At 38.4% G+C, this 21,407-nt stretch overlaps 1 protein-coding gene across 4 annotated transcripts in view; it reads right to left on the minus strand.

Moving 5' to 3' along the window:
• Hcf (Host cell factor) overlaps positions 1–21,407 on the minus strand; it is a 157,670-nt gene that overhangs the window by 11,155 nt on the left and 125,108 nt on the right. For 3 of the 4 annotated variants that reach the window (XM_083117709.1, XM_083117711.1, XM_083117708.1), the window contains 3 exons: positions 20,346–20,591; positions 18,097–18,279; positions 12,815–13,019 (listed from right to left, as the gene is read on the minus strand). In XM_083117709.1, the coding sequence (XP_082973835.1) occupies positions 12,815–13,019; positions 18,097–18,279; positions 20,346–20,591 (634 nt within the window). The remainder of the gene's footprint in view (positions 1–12,814; positions 13,020–18,096; positions 18,280–20,345; positions 20,592–21,407) is intronic. The other variant, XM_083117710.1, reaches the window with a different exon arrangement.

Genomic DNA, 21,407 nt, shown 5'->3' on the forward strand with positions numbered 1-21,407 from the left:
TTCATCATATCAACATTCTTCCCAATCTTCGCATATTAGCCAAAAGTGGCACAAAAAGCGAAGTAAAAAAATCAATCAAAGAACAATAAAAATATAAATGAGCGAAAAGAAAATAAGATAAAATATAACAAAAAAAAACAACAACAATGCAACAGGAGTAAATCGAGAAACTAATGAAAACTCAGAACACTGGGATAGAAACATTTTTTTCACCCTCATAACAAGTTGTCTTTGCCATTCTACCTTCACCTTCACTTTCCCCTCGTTGGACACCCCGTGCTGGACAAGAAACAGATGTGAAGCTGAGTTTGTACCAGGGAGTCGTAACGTACCCAATTTGCGTTACACGGTACGTTCCATTTTGTAGGAGGAAGAGTATGGTTCAACTGCTGGTACCCATGTAACGTAACGAAATGCAATATCTTATAGAGTGACGTTACAGAGAACGTAACAAAATGTATTATGGTAGATATTAACGTTATAAAGGAACGGAACGAAATGAGCACATTGGAACATAACGTAATATGCAATATGGTATATACTACCGTTACAAGGAGCGTAGTAACGAAATGCAATATGGTATATATGGTATATATACTAGCGTTACAAAAACGTAACGAAATGCAACATGGTAGTAAATAACGGTACATAGGAACGTAATGAATGCAATCCTCCGTAACGGAATGAAGTGAAAGGCAATATGGTCAATTAACGTTACATAGGAATGTAACAAAATGTAAACCACTGTAGCGGAACGGAACAAAATGCAGTTGGGTACATACCATCTGCATAAGGAACGTAAATAAATTCAGTATGTTAGATGTTAACGTTACAAGGAAAGAACAATTCACAAATGTTAGGTAGTAACGTTATAGGCGCGTGACGAATATAATCTATTTAACATCAAGGAAGAAAAAGGAATAGCCCAAGTCTCTTACCTTTCAGTATATCGTATGGGATTAATGTGAAATAGCCGTTAAAAATATGGTTGTTTGTAAAAAAATGAATTTCAACCAGGGTTGATAAAGGGTCAGAAATTTTAAATCAATTCAATTCCGGTTCAGCAGGGAATATTAGCAAGCATACATGGATCTGGACCGTAAAGAGCCTTTTTATGTTTAAAATATTTCAATTCGTTCCAGGAACCTTTTCTCCGGATCAATTGAAATACGGCACAGGGACCTTCTTTCCGGATCAATTTAAAGACTGTCTAAGTTCCATAAAGGTAAAGGTAAAGTGTTCCCCTGTGCATAGCACCACGCCATGAAGGCGTATAGGGGGTGTGGGGGTAACGCCCCACACTTTCTTGATCCGGTCGTGAGTGGGGGTGATGTGATCAGCATCACGCCCCTGACCGCCTTTACCCCCCCAGGGTTTCCCCCAGGTACCCATGTTATTCGACGCTGGGTGGGCGCCGGGGCCGCTTCCATCGTTAGAAAAGTTCCCGGATTTGAACCGGCCGGGGATCGAACCCGGGACCTTTAGCATGGTAGTCAGACGCGTTACCGAATGAGCCACATATTGAAATGAAAGAATACGCAACTTGGACCGAATTGAAACTGTGCGATAAAGAAGGTTCCGGTCTTGTTGCGGAACCCAATAGAACCCACTAGAATTTATGGGTTCGTGGACGTTTAACAATCCTGATTTGAAAATTACATTTTTGGCTCGAAATTGAATACAGCTTCCAACTAGTGTAGAAATGAGTAGTCATAGACGTGCGCACGGGGTGCAAAGGGGGGGGGGGCACATGCCCCACCCCCTAATTATTGACGTCTGCCGATATTTTCGACGCAGGGACAAGCAAGGTATTTTTCCATGGGGCATATTAATCAGATAATAGTGTTGCCCCTTGAATTCGAAATTATCGCATTCCTGCATTCCCATTATAATAAGTAATGTACATTACTATGACTGGGATCAAATTATACGCGTGAAATATATACTTTTAGCTGACATTCGTTTTCTAAAGGGGAGAGGTGGCCATCCTCGCCCCCCTTCCAGATTTCCATGCCCCTATATTATTATACTTTAATCCAGAAATTTAGGGTTGAGGAATCTTATCACCGGTTATTAAACGATATTATGCTCTTGAAGAAAATTAAGTATTTTGAAGCAGATGAAAGTTCGCAAAGCAACAACGGCGGAAGAAGGTGCAGTGGCGCAACCACAGGGTGCAGGGGAGATTAGCTCTCAAACTTGTATGGAAATCAATTCTAGGGGGTTAGGGGGCAAACATTGAACTATAGAAAGAAAGGTTGCAGAATCTAAGAGTAGCAAGACAAAAGGATACTGAAGATGGATTTAGTTTTCACGTCTTTCGTGCACTATTTCTTCCAGACGGTCAAGAGCACCTGCAAGGAGGCACAGAGGGGCAATTGCCCCCTCTTGATTTCTATCTTTATACAAATATAAATAAAGTTATATAAACTTGGACAGTTGCTGCTGCTTACGGTGTACGTTTTGCCCGTGTAAGGTAATATATAGATGTATTATTAATTTTTGAAACCCCACCGTTCATTTATAAACACACTGTATATGAGTCATTGTGAATTCGAGTCAATTAAAACATTTTGCGTTGTTGGGAGATTATCTATTAGGATAAAATTTGGACATAATGAATCTAAGTAGAGAAAATGCAACTTGTATATCAAAATTGCCATGTCCAACTGATCTCCGAAAGTAGTGTTTAGCACGTCACATTTCAAGTATATTGTAATAATCTTCAATTAGGCCAAACGTTAACGAACAAAACAACATTTATTTAACTTATAACTTCATGTTATATAAACTACATGAAATACATTTAACAAAGACAAAAGACAAAATACAATCTCTCTCCAATTCGACTTGTTCACAGTATCTCTTCTAAAATTTTTATCTTTTTCTTAACTTCCATCATATATGATTGATTGATTGATTTGAGTCCACTTTATGCACAGTTAGGCTAATCAGGACTGGACCTACAGTTTAAAGTGAAATCCCAATCACTTGTGCCTCCACCGGGTATCGAACCCGGGACCCCTTCATTACAAGGCGATGACGCCATCACTGCGCCATCGGGGAGGCCATTTCAAGTATAGTCCATGATTGTATCTAGTAGTATATGAACGAGATGTGTCCCTCCATTCAAATAATACGTGGCTTGTCCCTATAAGTGTGTCACTTATAAATTAAGTTTCCGAAAGCAGGTATTATGCATGAAGAGAACAAAAAATACTCGTGAGAAATTACAAAAATTATAAGTAAGTTCGTGGCGGGAGTTATTGACGGTTTTCCCCACAACCTATCCGCATTAGGTTCCGGGTTCGAGTCCTGATCTGTAAATATCTTTTTTAGGTGTCTCTTCATTAATTTAATCTAATTATCATCCATCTTCATAGTTTCGATTAATTATAAAAGTCACATAAAAGCGAAGCAAAATAAGAACAAATAAAAATAATTGCAAAATGATTACAATGTCAGAACTACATTTGAAAAATAAAATGCGGACAGAAGATTCATTTTCAAACAGGTATTTGGGTAGAATTGTGTAGACAGACAGCATGCTCCCGAAAGTTGCCAATCCACGTGTAGCATGACCTTCGATACTGGGGTTGCGCTTTTTCAGGAAAGTTTTCTCGACCCTCCTCAAGCGTCTTATCAAGAATGCCTCGGTGTTTGCAGCATTACCAACTTATTTTCCGTCGGGAAAATCTTTTTTCTCCTATTTAATCTGCGGTTGACTCTACAATACAGCATATTAATCAAGATACAACAACTGAATTACGGCGAAGTAGGTTAGAAACCCTGCGTGCTCAAGAGCAGCTTCGATAAGGCACCTGAATTGTTTCGAGCTGAACCAGGAAATTGGCGATGTTTATTCCCCAAGGCCATTCTGTAAAACTAATGCCACAAGAAGTTTTCTGTGTGGATTTGTGAGCATGAAATTGTAGGTTAATGATAGTACTACAAGACGTCAAGTGGATTTATTTTTCTGTTTCGTTATTTTATATAGCTTTCCTACCTATATAGTTTGAATAACTAATTAATCATTTCATAAGCAGACAAACACGAAGAAGCCGATCCCGTGGCAAATTGGTTAGCGTAATAAACTGCGAAGTCTAATGTCGGATTAGATTGATTGATTTAGTTTATTTTACTTCGCGTTTTGTGCCTCTAGGCTAATTTGCGAAGATGGGGATGAGTGATGAAATTATGAAATTGATGAATGGACATTCACAAACAACCAAGCCCGACCGGGATTCGAACCCGGGAGATGTCGGATTAGAGCCTGGACTAGAAAATATGGATGGGTTGGGTCATTGTCTTTATACCACTTCCATCACCTATCACATCCTTTATCATCGCGATTAACCGAAAGTGGTAGACGCGAAATAAAAATAGAACCTTTGCATGGAAGTCCGAAAGAGAGGCAAGGGGGGGGGGGGGTGCACGAGCCACCTGGAAAATGAAAGTCAAGCAAAAATTATATATATATCTCACACAATTCCATTTCAGCTGCAATAATATATGTTAATTATTGCATGAACATAACTAGCTAACTAACTAACTCTCTAGCCTTCTTAAACCCGAAGGTTCATGGCTGGAGAACACAGGCCTTCCATCTGTCCCTATCCTGAGCAAGATCTATATACTCTTTTCCATCCCTACCGATTTCCTTTAGGTCTATCTCAACGTTGTCCCTCCATCTTCGTCTTAACCTTCCTAAAGGTCTCTTACCATCAGGTTTCCCAACAAGAATCCTGTAAACTCCTCTTTCCTCTCCCATTCGTGCCACATGGACTGCCCACCTAAGTCTTCTTGATTTAATTATTCTAATTATCTCCTCATCCCTTTTAGGTCCAAATATTTTCCTAAGGATCTTATTTTCAAATAAGATGAATATGATAACTTCAAATTAAAGCAATGTTTTTTGAGGAGACAACACTGTTATGCACCTTGTTTGCCTCCCTCCCCCCGGAAAAACTACCTTGCTTGCCCCTCTTTGGAAAAAATCCTGCAGACGTCCATGAACCTTTAGTATCGACTTCGGAGTATAAAGCATTGATTCTTCAATGTATAGCGCGGCAATATACCGCGACAGCCTCTTACAGAGTATTTGCCAGGAAATATCAACACGAGAACAGGGATAGGAATTCCTCTTATTTTAGATTTTCTCAAACTAATTTCAAGTATCTGGTGAAAATTCTTTCTATTTAGTATGCAAATAAAGGTTTTAAATTTGAATGGGCGTATTAATTTTCTGGGTTTTTCCTAGAGACGATATGAAGCACTGCGGATACGAAGGGCGAACTCAACAAAGTGCATTGTGAGGGAAATGCGTTTCAAGTTGTCAGGCACAATTCGAGCTCCACAAAAACTTGGTAACAGTAGATCGGAATGTTTCATGCGTGATTTTCAAAGATTTTATGGAGTTTGCACTGTGCCTGGCAACTTGAAACGCATTTCCATCACAATGCACTTTGTTGAGTTCGCCCTTCGTATCCGCAACGCCTCATATTTTCAATTACTTTGAAGCATTTTGGACCATTTTTTATTTTTATAAGCAACTGCATTAATTGATAGAATGATCTTAAACATGAAACTAATTGTTTTTTCCAATGATTGACTGTTTTCTTTGCCTTTCATTACGCTAGGTCACTCAGCCGCTATCTTTGTTGTGAGCCTAGATTAAGTGTGATTGGAGCTTATCCTATATGCTTTCTTCATACAGCATGGCTGTCGGCTACATGTTTGACATCTTACAACTTCTTTCAAACATCGCTCATGAAATGTATTTCACCTATCGTCCTACGGGAATCAGAGGAACGTAACTACAAAAATTCTGTTTTCAGTTTCGTTAAAAAAAAAATCCTCTGAAGAGTATTTGGAGAAAATCGACATTTTCCACTTCTAATTCTTATCTGTAAGGCGGAGTCACGTTTAAGAGTCATATTCCTAAGAATACATTATTTCCTCTCCTATTAATTTGATAAATTAGAGTTAAGTCGCTCTGGTTCTCACACACGCTATCAGCCCATATTTTCCAAAATTTGGCACGTTAGGTATTACGCCAGATGTGTCATTTGGGTATGATGCATTTTTGTTATATGCCTGTGGAGATTCGAACAGTGTTCTCGGCTTGCGAGCCAGGTTATATCGGCGTCAGCGTCCAACGTTTGGAGTGCATACATTGCTCTAAGCAGGATGCTCTCTACCTTATGATGGGAGCAATCTATGCGCTCGAAACATTGGACGCTAACGCCAATTTAAGCTGGCTCGCAAGTCGAGAACACTTCGTCAGGAAGCTACACTTTTTTACCCATGAAAGTTATTGTCCGTGGCCTGCAAGCAAAGTTCTTGCAACAAACTGCCTCGAGAGAATTATGCGTAGGCTATGTGTGACTTTTCTGTTTCTCAGACCACGTGTGACTATCTACAAATTATGTGAAACAATAACATAAACAACTTCCCATCTGAGTATGAGAAACCACTTGCATTCTAGCCGGGTTCGATTCCTGGTGGAGACACAGTGATTCGAATTCCACTTTAAACTGTAGGCCCACTCCCAATTAGCCTATCTGTGCATACAAGTGAACTTAAAACAAGACAAACTTTCATTCTAACCTCAGTCATTTGTGGGAGCTGCTTAGAAGTAGTAGTGTTGACTGCCATGACTAAAATTTCTGGATCCAAGTTCACTTCCTCTCAACGATTTTATTTGTTGTTTTAAGTCCCCTTTATGCACAGTAAGGCTAATCGGGACTGGACCTACAATTTAAAGTGGGATCCGAACCACTTGTGCCTCCACCGGGTATCGAACCCGGGACCCCTCTCTCGACGATTTGACTGAGTCTGCACTCCTGCGCCACACTCCGCTGTCTATGCAATGTAGATTTAAAAGTTGTTAACTGAGGTATCCTAGTCAGCAATTCCACCGCTGCCACCGGTTAGTCAAGGTGTGACTCATCATCAGCCATGCTCGGGCGAAATGCAACTCATTAAACCGTCGCGGACGAACTGTGGCATTTTTCTAGGAATTTCGCTTTCGGACCAAACGCTACTGAACGTACAGCAGTCCCAGTGCCTGCTCCAAGTTGCACAGCTGCTTTCGGAGCCCTTGGTTTGGGAAGGGGATGGGGGTGAGGAAAGGGTCTTGATTTTTCATACTGAAGCTCGTTCATTTCGTTCTCCTATTTCTCTTGGTTGAATTTTCTGAGATACGGAATCTACCTCATTTTGCTTTTCATTACGTTTTATTGCATCACCCACGGTACTCTTACATGTACTTAACATTTTCAATTTCCCTGTACCTGCACCCTTTGGTTAGGTAAAAATAAATAGCTGCAGTTCGTCAAATGTATTTTGTTTTTGTTACCCATTTTTCTCGTACTTCAGTCAGGGGCAATGGAGCTACTGGTAACAGACGTAGTTAGGAAATAGCATGAATTGTTTCTTCCCCGCACTGTAGTTGACCGATAAAAGAACTATGTAAAGTCTCGTTTCTATTACCACAAATTTTACCGCGCAACAGAGACACGCGGCATGCGACGCTGCATGTGCCAAGCATTTGTTGAAATGGAAACTGTCTTCAACATGCCGCGGCGCAAGTGCCGGGGACAAAATTGCCCCAAACGATTAAGACGCACAACGTGCGCGGCAGACAATGGAAACAGCCTGCAGCAAGTTCCTGGGGCATACGAACTAGAGTAGAAACAGACGACGCGACTACAATATGTGGTCCAACAAGATTTAATAACAATGCAAAATCACTTGCAGTCATTCTTACAAAGTTTTCGTATCCACTTTGAAGACGTAAGTCTCTCATCAACGAGTTATTTTTTGATAGCAAACTTCTAATTCACCATCTAGGTTGTTTTCGCCTCTTTTTTTAGAAATTCATGATACGCGCCTGCCATAACCACAAAACCCGCCATACCTTTATTGTTCATCTTTACCCAAGTTAAATCACCACCAAATTATTACAATACAAGAGAAGGAACACTGACTACTCTAAAGCACTGCACAACGCTACACTGCGATCCTGCACTCCAGTGTTGTTGCGGACGTATTTTGAAGAAGTAGTTTTGAATTGGAAGCAGTACGAGTACACTAAATGACGCGCAACATGCGCCGGCACATGTTGCACGTCATGAGTCTGGAACTTGTCTGAATGGAAACGTAGCTTAACAGAAACAGAAGGCTTTTACGATTTGTCTGAATATTAAAGTGATCTCTTCTTTCACACCAAAACATAAATAACTATTCTCAGATTTGAAACCGTAACAGGGGTGTAAGGGGTTACCTTCCACGTAGTACACCCAATCGTCAACTTCATTCCACGTAGTACACCCTGGACTGCTCTTTGCAGACTAACGAGGCTCTGGCGACTGACCCTATGGCCAGTATAATTCTGTGTGTTCTGTTTTTTGTCATGTGTGCTGAGTGCCCCTTTAGAGCCTCAGCTTTTAACCTAAGTCAGAATATTTTAATATTTCAGTTATTCGATATTACAGTTACGTTATTTGTTATGGTAAGGGGCTGGACCCCGTATAACGTGGCGGTTGCAAAATAGCCTAAGTGCTGACGCACCCAAAATTAAAAAAGAAAAAATGTAACATATATATATATATATATGAATATAGCTTTAATAAATGCCTATAAATATTTCACTATCATTTATATTTATGTACATGTTGTTAATTTCGAAATATTGTGAAGAAATGCAGCAAAATGCTACATATTCGATTACTAATTTGAGCCACTGTACATGTTATGTTTTTATTTCATGAACAATGCGACACCACAGGTCCCGAGTTCAGATCCCAGCCTGTGTATTGTTTCCATTATTTTCTTCGTGATGCTTTCATCAATTTTGTCATTGCATCACCCATCCTCGTCTTCGCGATTAGCCAAAAGTGGCAGAAAACCAAAGTTAAATATAACAAATCAAATCAAACATTACTTGCAAGACAAGAATGGATAGGTTATTTTGAATCTGCTGTTATTAAAAGTAAATTGTATGTAGCTTTCCTAGACAGAAGTTTCAAACACAGAAACTGATTGATTGGATAAGGGCTGTGGATTCCTACTCGAGCAGAAAATATATATGTTTCAATTTATTACTTACAACAATAGCAAACTGATTTCCCGCTAAATCAAAGAAAACTTGCATTCACAGTTACAAATTGACGTGTTGAATGACCTTAACTACAAATTTCTCTCACTCCAATTCTGATTAATCGAACAGCACACCACAACGTGGGTCATTAAATATTTCCAACTTACTCTCGAGTTCCTCAACTAAAAATAAATTGACTGCGAGACAAAAACTCCTCTCCGATAACACATTATATGCAGAGTATACGTAAGTTGAAATTCCATCATAATAATTTGAATTCTTCAAGTAGTAGCTACAAATATAATTTTTCATGCATATTTTCTTAGCAGAATATGAAGTTTCTCACTTCAGAAGGATAACATATACACAGTATTTCACAAGCGTTTTTAGTTCGAGCTAGTCGTAGGCCTAATATGAATATAAACGTGACTTCATTACTTAGTTTAAAAAAGTGCCAGGCAATCAAAATTCGAGGGTATGCCTGAAATTATTTGTAGTATCTCATGTATCAAGGGGGCTTTTTAAGTAGAAGTAGTAGAAACGTAATTATACTGCATGTTGCAACTGAAACCGTAGCCTCGAAGACCGAAGTCGTTGAGTGGTCCACTCAACGACTGTTTGGTTTTTTCTACCAAACATTTCAAGTTCGAGTAGACACCTGGGCATGGCTGTTTTTTATTTGTAAGCATCCCTTCATAGTTTTAATATGATCATCATTCATCTTCATCGTCGCGATTATCTACAAGTGGCAGAAAAGCGATATAAAACAAGAATAATACAAAAGTATAACAAACAAAAGAGGATAAAAGGATGAACTGAGTTAATGATAGGAAGTTTTATAAAATTACTGTTTCTTGAAGAATCCTGTCCTTTGTTACGATTGTATTTCTCAGTCACGCGTTGCTCAATGTTCACGTCGACTGTCGTCCTTACGTACTTGAAAATTACTTTCATGTCTGCCTATGCTCTTCTTTCAAACGTGGTAGGTGGGCGCTCTGTCTGTTTCTACACCAAAAAGTTTAATGAACCTCCTGTCCAAGAAGACAAGAATTACTGAAAGTAATTTTCAAAATTGTAAGCGGATGAGGGCCCTTGTAAATGATAAAATATACTGTCCTTTTATTCGCTTAGTTTTGAGAATCACTTCCCATACAATTCTTGCCTTCTTGAGAGTCCAATGGCCCTGTCTAGCCACAAACCAGTTGCACAAACGCGGTTTCGTTTGTTTCGTACAACAATTCCATCTAACGTTTCGTTTCTACGTAGTTTCTACTTGCTAAAAGTGCCTTTCATATCGCCCCAGGGCGTTGTCTACTCGGCTACTTCGTGACCCAAGGTCACGTGTACAAAGTTTGAGGATTCACATTTTCCGATTTTGCGTGGTGCTGCTGCTGCTACGAGCGAACACAAGGGAAAAAACCTTGGACGAAAAGTCCCCGCGCAGCTTCGCTTCTACTCTTCAGCTCGGCCCATAAGGAAGAACGGTCAACTCTCCCCCTCCCCTCCACGCGGTAGTACAGTGCACAGGAGTTGCGGGTCTGCACAGGTTTCTTTCCTTGTGGTTCAGTTCGCCTTATCAAGGTCGTGCAGCAAATAATTATTTTTCGTCTTCCGATAGGAAAAAGCTTGCCTCTCGCTTACGTGGATGAACGCGTAGCACAGATGATTCCTTGGTTGGTCCTTTATGTTTCGTCCTTCAGCAATTTAATCTAAGCATGAATCATTCTCATCGCCAAACATACTGTATTTTTTTAATTGATGTAACACATGTAAACTGAAAAAGAGAGAGAGAGAGAGAAAGATATACATAAACGTTTTCTTACAACAAACGTTTGTTTTCTATCGTATAAAGTGAACGCACATGTTAAAATTCATCTTGCATAGATAATCAAATTAGAACAAATCCACGTAAAGTGATTTAGTATGCAGAAAATAAATATATTTGTGATAAATACATAGTTAATCAGTAAATTCCAATAACCAGAACTTCTGTCACGCCGAATCTTGTTTACGGATGTTTTCAAACGTTTTGTTTTACAATTTCATTTTTTCACTGACATCCAAAACGAAAATACGTATTATAATTTAATGACTTTCAAAATGTCAAAATACTGTAATGTTAGTATACTGCCGATCATAATTGTGAGGCTTCTTCGAAAACGCCTTCGATAACGGTATTTGCTATTCGTAACGGATATGTGTATCACTTTTTTGAAACAGACTTTTGTGGAGGGAAAGAACTGTAACGTTACAAAAGTAACGAGCACAATTATACGAGAGACCTATGTTATTCTCTCCGGAACACGGCATCGGACACGGTATTGCACATCGGAACGTCTGTATGATACCAGCTATAAATAACGTTGTTGCTTTGAAGCAAAGAGTGTAACGTTTTTACAGTCGTGACCTCAATTAAGTTACTGGTTAATTGTAACGTTACTATCACTTTCCACACACACTAAAGTTACTAGTCAATCGTGACGAACTTGTTTCTTACCCTGTAACGTTACTGGTTGCCGGCAATGGATGTAACGTTAAAGCGTCACCTAACGACCTACTGATTTACAGATCAGTTATGGTTCGGTACCGTTATGCACACCTGTAACGTAATGTTCATATACCTGAGGTAACGTTTCTGTTCATGAAAAAAGTTATTCTGTTTCTGGTTGTAACGTAACGGAAACCGTAATTGAAAATACCGTTCCATTTCGATACGTTACGACTCCCTGGTTTGTACTGTGTGTCCAGTGTTGCCAACATTCCAATCAGGAAAAGTGTGCTGATTAAATTCTTAAATTTTGCTAAATGCAACTAAATTGTGCTTGGATGACTTAGGCCTTAAGTTCATTTTATGAATCTATTTTGGGAGAAGTTCTGATGTGAACATGCGTTGTTGATTAGTTAAACAATATTTGTAATTTCCTCCATTAAATTACTTACAATGGTTTAACCAATATAATTGGTTCAATGTAACACTTGAAAAAGTTTGAGAAAATTTGACTACAAAAGGTGGCGGCTTGTTTTATCTGTGACCCCAACTTTCTAGCAAGTTCCTTCAATAAAATGTTCCTCCTGAGCTAAGTAAGGAAAGATAAAGAAAAGATGAAAAGAAGACGGTGGACCAGATGTTGCTGGATCAGCATGTTACCTTTTGTTTGAAACAAATAAGATTTGAGATTTTATTTAAATTTATTTTTTCAAAATATATTCGTCTGAATTCATTTTATCTGTCTCCCAGGGGCGCATGTTTATAGATGATGCTATATTTTACCATTATTACAAACACAAGGTGCTAGGTGCTAATGAAGTTCAAATTGTACTACGTTTAGCACAATTATGATAGGGTTGGCATCACTGCGTCAGGCCGGACTCACTGTGTCAATTTCGGGCGCACGTGCCCCTGAAATTATGCTTTCCCTCATGACTCACATAGAATGTTATGGGACCAGCTGAGGCCCTCGGAGAAGTGGCTCAACATGACGTTGACATTATTCATAATCAGTCCTCTCAAATTAATAACATTCAATTGGTTTGTTTCTGCTCTTTGACTGCAGACTAAAGGATTGGATATAAAATTTGGAATCAGACCCAAACCACCGAAATGTATCCTCACTAGGCATCAAAATCAGGACATGTACTTGTTAAAATGTAAAATTTTTACTGTTACACACATCACACAACAAGAATAAGCTGTACTAGGCTATATCTTACCTTGCAGCCACCTTACTTGTGTAGCTGGTCCATACCCCTTCTCATTTCGAGCTGCTATCCTAAAAATTATAGCAGGTTTCGTGGTTGTGTCAATGTGGGCTGCAGCCAAAGAAGAATTTGGCACTGTGCACTGATTTGTCGGACCACAGTAGACACGGACAAATGCCAACTGTGCAGGTGTACTAGATACTGTTTGAGTATCGCCCTGTAAACAGAACATTGTTCTTATCATATCTACATACTTGAAAAACAGGAAATAACTAAAAAAAATGTTAATACATATTCTTTAAAGAAAATGCTTCTCTCATTTAATAAAATAACACACACAGTCTCTTTTTAGGAACAATGTGAAGTATTGAAGTGAATTACTTTAAAGTGTAGAGAGGTAGAGCATCATAAACAAAACTTCCAATGTCATTTGTCCTGTATAAATCTTTCATTTCTTAATCCACACTTCAATGTAGGGGTGTGCAGGATCACAAAAAGTCTGTACTGGGAATATCCCAATCCTGACTTTGGGAAATTACTTCCTGACATTTTGGGATAATTCAGGAAATTCCAAAGGGTCATTTTCGAAAAGGGTCAACTCTCGATGTTTTCTGCATTATAAGTGTCGGAAACTTCTCAGAAATTGCTAGTTTTTATTCCAGAAATGCAGAAACAAATCACTTAAGGATAACGTCATGTAGACTTCGAGAATTCCAGTGTCTGAAAATGTTGAACATTTCCTGTCCCAAAACTTTCTTGTCTTATTTGTGAAATTACAATGGGATTAAAAAAAAAATCCTGTTATGAGTCAGCAAGATACATGCACAAATTTTCAAGAAGCAAAAAAAGTAAGTTTCCAATACAATATTTACACAAGAAAATGTATTTGCAAACATTTCTCTCTCAATTTCCATTATTATTACATGTAAATGCAAAACATATCATCAAGAAACTGTGGTTGAAAAGGAATATCCCATTCATGCATTATGTTTAACACTGTAGAATTTTTTTTTTTAAATATATATATTTTCAAAATGAATTCATTTAAGATAGTAACAATAAATATATTGTTTTGTCATTCCAGCATATCATACCTTCATATGTCTAGAAATGAACAAAAAAGACAACTGAAATTTTTGAGAAATTATGTGCTAATTAATGTTATGCAGTGCTGATTTCCTTTGAAACCAGCTCTCGTGAAGCACACAGTTTGGGTGGCTTCATTTGAAATTGACTGGCTGCTGAAGGTTAAAGCTAACTGTGCATAAAAATTGCCATATCAGAAACAAATTCACATGCAAAGCCTACTTTTCTGCAACAATGTATATACATAACATATGATACTTTTTACATACAGTCAACTCTCGATACAACGACCTTTCACAGTTCCCGGGAAAAGGGTCGTTATTGGAATTTGCACCAATTTTCAGCTTAAACGGAGCTCAAATGGACACAAATATGCCTAGGAGATGGTAACACCATGCATCCTGATAGTTATACAACCTGTTATGCACAGAATGCATGTTGTGAGAAGGAAAATAGAACATGAAAAAGTTTTCACAAAAAAGGATTTAAAATAATGTTACTTTCTTTCAATTGTGCACAATCGTTGCTCTTTCAGGAAATTCTTACAATTCTAGTTCATGAGAAACCAGTTTCCACAGACCTATGGAAAGGAAAACAATCTCTCGCTTACTGCAAGTGAAACTCAAAGAATGTTGACACCAGTCAGACTGGCACCAGCAAAAGTCGGGAGATAATCGGGCAGAATGAATGTTGGATTTTATACGGGTCTACTGGAGCATTGTCTGTTACAAGATTAACTGGTAAGATTAGATCTCTCCCATTACCACCAACTCCATTCACCCCCTCCCCCATTCAAAGGAGCAGTCCAAACTCCTTCCTTGACTTGCATTGTAATCCAGCATGAAAAAGGAAACTCACAACTTGCGATCTGTTTTCACCCAACGTGTATTCTAGGACACATCATTAAACAGCATCGCAGTCGATAATCATTCGGGTTTGGAATTGAATTTCACTTTTAACTGTATATTTAGTCCTGATTAGCCCATCAGCATAAAATGAATTGAGAACAAGCTTTATGAAACTGCACATTTTCACATATCAAAATAGTAGATCGTTATTTACTCTCACGTTAATCGACCATTTAATGTTGGATTTAGGAGTATTCTCGATGTCAAACACCCACTCCTCCAAAAGTTTTCCCCTTGAATAATGTCTTTTTAATCCATCTCAGCGGCTTATCAGAACAGAAGGTGCAGAAATCGAATTTTGTTATCGTCAAATCAAAACAGCTTTGCGAGATTCAAAACAATAACTTTTACTTCACGCTGGATGAATCATTGCTGTTATCAGCAAGCAAGATCTTTGCAGACACTAGACAAAACACCGGCACCAGATGCAGAGTAAAAACAAGGAGTCCCGCTGGAATTTCGAACAATAGGTGGCGGAAGAGAAAAATCCCAGCATTTTAAAGATAACGCACCTGTCGAAGACTGAACTTTTAACAGCAGTGTAAAGAAGAAACAAATGACCCTTGCTTTACATTTTACCATGCAACAGACAATAATACGGGCAATATTTCCTATGCAGACAACAGCAGGAAAAAAAAAATAGGACCTGAATTCTGCAATTATCAACATTGCCGTGCACACCAGTGGCGGAGAATGAGCTGGGGAAAAGGGAGGGGTCACTTTTTTTCTTACTTGTTCTATGGTTATTGTTAGTTTTCAAGAATATATCCAGAACTGGTTGCCCCATTACAGACGTCAAAGGAAAGGAATAGGGGTGGGTCCACTTCCACCCTCGCCTGTAATCAGCCCATGTGCGCACACGAGCAAAAATATCGTGGTGGTAACATTGGTGCACTTGAGGGAGGGGAGGGCAGAGGTCAAGTGCTCTTGGATATCACTCAAGCATGGTGTGGTGGTGTCTATTTTTAGTTCAGACCCAATTGTGAGCAGTAGAGCGCTCGTGAAGGGAATGAGTGAAAAAAAGCAACACATTTTTCGGCAGATTTCCTTCAATTTTTCAACTTTTTCTAAATTTTCCATGGTTCCCGGGAAAAGGGTCGTTACTTCGAGAGGGTTGTAGAATCGAGAGTTGACTGTATTTAAAAATATGGTGTAGTGCCTACTCCCACTACACAAACACTTATACTTAGTAGGAAACAGTTGATGTACATAATTTACTGATACTGTCAAATTGCCATTGCAAATTTTACTAATGCCAATAGTTAATATTTTATCAATATGATATACAAATGATAAACAATTTATGAATAACCTAGATGATTCATTCAGTCCCTTCATTAATGTTTGGCTAAGGGTTTTACTTTGGAAGAACCTACACATTAGAATTTGTATTTTACAAAACCAGGGTACTGATTTATAATTTTATATTTATAAAAACAACAACAAAATGGTAGAATAGTTCACTCAATTACAGACATAGAAATGATCAGAATTATGACATGTGCAGAAAAGTATATATTCCAAAATCAAGTTTAAAGCAGTTCAAACCACAAAGTATGACAATGAAGCATCTCAAAAGGCTACTGACATTTCAAAGATATATTCCTGTCATCAGAATAAAAGGAAGGGACAGGAAGTACAGTACATGCTCTAGAACAGGGATTTAGTGGGGAGCATGTAGTTTCCCATGGGATTTTTGTGGTGCAATAATAGGAGTTAGTTTTTCTGAAAGGTATTGGCACAAGGAAAACAAATATGGATGTTGCCAGTCCCAAAAATTGTGCAGGGGGTGGGGGGATTCAAAATGGCCAACAACTCGTTTCACCGAAACAGCAATATCTTCATTATTTATAAGACTACAACAAATTTTCAAAGTTTTAAATACTTCTTGATGCAGTTTCTACAATTACTAAAATATTGCAAATAATATAAATGAACCTGTTAGCCTCTTACAAATTGCTTAATATAGCTCTACTGGTTTCCGTTGAAGAGTTACTCTCTGTTACAGAGTATAAAAAATATTTTGGAATGAAACAAAATATTCGTTGTGTAGCTTTCATTATTTTATTTTATTTAATTATGCCATCATCATAAATTTTAGATACAAGGACAGAAAAACTCCATGGCATCATATTGATGTATTTGTTTGTTACCAAAAGCACAATGAAATGAATTAAATATTATAATAATCTGTTTCAGAAGATCATTACTACAAAGTGTTTGAAAACAGGAGGTCATCCAAATAAAAATAATGTAAAATAATAATTACACTTATCAATCAGTTTCACTGTCTTCATCTGAACTATTATCCCCATTCCGGTTAAAACAGTTATTTACATCATCCTCGGGGTCCACACATTCACACATGTCAGTGCATGGAAAGCCATGACGTCTGCATTTACATACAAGTGTTGAACATCTACTCTTTTTGCATGAACATTTCACTAACTCCAGAGTGGCCTGTGGGGCAGGTTGCATCGTGGTCATCTGGGGTACAAATGTACCGTTTTGTCTTTCCCATCCATAACCAGCATCTGGCTGTGAAATCTTCGGATTCGCAACATCATTATTTTGCCATACCATGGCTTGATAATGTGCTCTCAATATAGCATAGCGAAGAGCTGACTGTGTTGGTGGCATTTTCTCCGATTCGGCAATTTTCTTTTGAAACGAGGTAAACCGGACAGCTCCAACATCCGATTTTGCAGAGTTGGGCATGTAAAGTTTACAAACAAAACGTTCTAACAGATCAAAAATACCATCATCCAAATCTACACACTTCAAATCTAGTACCATCATGCCATGGTGCTAGGCACAAGGAATAATATGTATAATCTAGTTCAGAAAGTATATGCATGAACTATATAGAGTGGAACCTTGCATTACATTTAATTAAAATTCTTGGCAAGTGTCCTAGTTAGTCCACTCATACTAGTGAAACAGAACAAAATGCATACCTGAAGCAAGCAACAGTCAGAAAATTTATAAATCTATGTTTCAATCCTGCAAACAAGGACCTGTACCTGGTTTTACCATTCCTGATGAAGATCAAAGTTTACAGAATTGAAAACTCTCACAATCTCAATAGAACTGCAATTCTTTTCTTTCTTTTCAGATTTTATATTTCCATCATTATATGTTTAGTCACAGATCGATGACAAATTGTATAATCAAGGTTCCACTGCAATAATTATCAAAACTATTCACCAGTATAAGAGATGGGCAACTGCAAAACAATAACACTATAAAATAAAGGGTTTAATAAAGTGCAGACACTACATCATGGATCACAATACTTACAATACTTACTTGAGAATGAGTTGTTGCGCTTCTCACAGCCAGATATACAGAGTACTCCAAAATCTCCCCTGTTGTACTTTGAGGTGGTTCCCACGAGAGATGGGCACCATCTGTGGATTTCGTTATCTTTATTGCAGATGGAGCTCCAGGATAGCCCGGTAGACAAGTTTTAAATGCTGAAACCTGAAAGAAAATTACATATGCGCAATGAATAAAATAATAGTAAAGCTACATGCATTTCATATTCGGACTGAACTGATTCCACTTTGAACCAATAATCTTACAGATTCCCTCCGATACAGATACTTGAATATTGTAACAATTAAAAAGTTGTTCAAAATATTAATGAGTGAGAATTCCACTCCAATTATAAGCATTGATTTACAGGAGTAGCATGTCGCATAAGGTTTGTACAAAATCAATGGAAAATTACAAATTTTGCACAGCTTCCAGGACAATTAGACTCTGCCCTGCATTTTTGGAGACCCTGCAAAATGATCAAAATACTGGAAAAGTATCAGACGGTATCAGTAAATAAAATCCAGCAAATTATATATATATGTATATCAGCAAATTATATCACCTCAGCCCTAATTCATATCTTGGCAATTTTACATGCTTTTCATCTTCTTTAGGTCAATAATTCTCATTTTCTGACATAAAAATATACATATTCAATTTTATATAAACACGCACATATGTGCGTGACACACATACACAGGGTATGGTTGCATGCACACACTTTCACAGTGTGTAGAGGATATGAAGACAAACAGCATTTCTTGCGAACAATTTGCTCATTGATGCCTCCTTTCGATACTGGGAACCATAAAAAAATGACATTTTATCCTGTATGTATGCAGCCATGTGCAATAGGCTCATGTTTGCCATAATCATTCATTTCTTTGTTAGAAAACATAAGAATCACTGGTATGATATGGTAGCATTATCGTGCCTGAAGAAACTCTGGCAGGGTCAAATCACAGCATTTCATCAACTGCAAAAAAGCTGCCACATGCCTGATTTTTGGTGAGTTGTAAATTACACCTTCTGTTGTCAACACTCTTCACTAACAGTTTAGGGAAAGGCTGGGCATGTGAGAATTTTGCTAACTGGAGGCGACTACCTTGGATGCCAAACTGTTGTTCTGAGGCATAAGTTTGGCAAAACAGTACAGCACAAGAATTTCCTGTCGCCATAGCAACTGGACCAACTTCATTGGTTCATGCGACTCTCCCGACCTTCAGACACAAAAGGCAAAAATATAATTCCAAATAGCTTTCTTTGTAGTGTGAGCTTAAAATGAAAACAAAGTGCCCCCCCCCCATTGAGCTACGTGTTACAAAGAAAAGTTGTTTGAGGTGCATGCATGATTTTCAAAAATGGATTTTAAAGTTAAACATCTACAATTTTAATAGAATAATTTAAAAAGAAAACTTTAAACCTACATCGGACTGTCTCAATGAGAAAAGTCAGGACTAGCAGAACACAGCATCACTGACGGCCACAGATTTTTTCAAAATACCAAATTCACTGCGAAATGTGCCAATTACTGGAGCAGAAGAGAAAGAAGAAGGCACTGCCCAAGAAAGCACAAGCCTCAGCTGGGATGTGGGACTCCAGCTCAGTAACAACTGGAGTCCACTTCTCCTAAAACCACATCAGTCAATAAAACACCAGGATCCAGAATGAACCAATCACCTCCTCATCTGTGCATACTCAACCTTACACTGTCTCTCCCATCAACATTCCACGATGATGGGAGCAGCAGTTTTTGAATCCCAGACTGGGTATGGGTGTTCTTTGCGAGTGTCCCTTCATCAATTTTATCATATCTTCACTCATCCTCATCATCACGATTAGCCACAAGTGGCAGAAAAGTGACACAAATCTACAAAAATTAAATCAAATCAAAAATTTATATATGGACAGCACAACATGAGCCCCACAAAAGGATTATACTGGCTGAGAGTCCAGATGCCAGAGCCGTTAGTCTGCAAAATGCAGTCCAGGGTGAACTACATGGAAGAGATATATTGGTATTTAGGTGCCTCCAGAAAGGGTCACCCCTTACACCCTGCAAAGCAAAAACAAGAAACTCTGTAAGAAAAGAACATAAGTTAGATATTACACTCAAACTTAATTTTTTCCATCTTCAGTGATCTTTACTCGTTACACGGTACAGAAATTTAGCTTTATTCTGTTCTTTTCTTTCACTGTTGCTAACGTAATACTACCAAACTCATTACCTCACTCCACGGGCCTCTTCCACAGCCATTTATACCAGCTACTCTGAATTTGTATGCAGTGCCAGGTTCCAGGTCAACTTTCTTCAGGTTTTCCTGATCACTCTCCACATCAATGTCTGTCTTTGTTTCACTACCTTCTGACGGTAGATAATAACTTTGTACTACGCAACTGGTGCCTTTAATGATCCCTACATCAAACCAATTTGCTTCTTTCTTCTTTGGTTGTTCCAATTCCTTCTTAGTCTCCTTAAAAAAAAAAAAAAGTTTTTACAATAGTAATATAATCTCCAGTTGCATACAGCACATTTCAGGACAAAATAGCACAGGGTGTTTCAAAACAATCAAATTACTCATAATTTGAAAAAGAACACTGGGTTTATAAGGTAACCAAGAAAGTTCTGTCTATTCTGGCAATGTCAAACTTCACATTCTTCATACATCACGAGCTCAAAGGTTAGGTAAGACAATAGTTGCTGGTGGGTGTATACACATCCCACCAGCAGGTTATGGTGGGTACAGTTCAACATTAATTTAAGTGAGGACAGGTGAAGTGTGGGCACTCCAAATGGAGAAGGATCCTTTTCCAGACCATGTGATGAAAAGTGGGTTCTTTACAATACTACACATTGGTTAGTATCACATGAACCTGCTTCAAAACAACACTATCAAAAGAAGGTTATGCTCTGTGTTTGGCGGACAGCCCAGGACTTCGTGCATCACGAACTGCTGCCATCTGGTCAGACAATCAACGTAACTGTACTTTCAGCAGCTGTAATGTGTTCATGAGAAACTGCAAAGGTGTCCTCTACTTAGCATATAATGAGATGCCATACCTTGCTAGGACCACCCAACACACCATTCTCCACCTTGGTTGTGAAATACTGATGCATCCACCTTATATCCCACGTCCAATTATCATCCATTCCAGTCACTGGACAATCACTTTAGAGGGCAACAGTTCAGGAACCTACATGAGTTGCAAACCACACTTTATGACTTCTTAGGTTCACATTCTACAGGGTTCTACCACGGTGGGATCCATGGTCTTCCAGAACGTTGGAG

This window comes from Lepisma saccharinum, chromosome 2 (assembly GCF_977018435.1).
Source record: "Lepisma saccharinum chromosome 2, izLepSacc3.1, whole genome shotgun sequence".
NCBI classification, from domain to species: Eukaryota; Metazoa; Arthropoda; class Insecta; order Zygentoma; family Lepismatidae; genus Lepisma; species Lepisma saccharinum.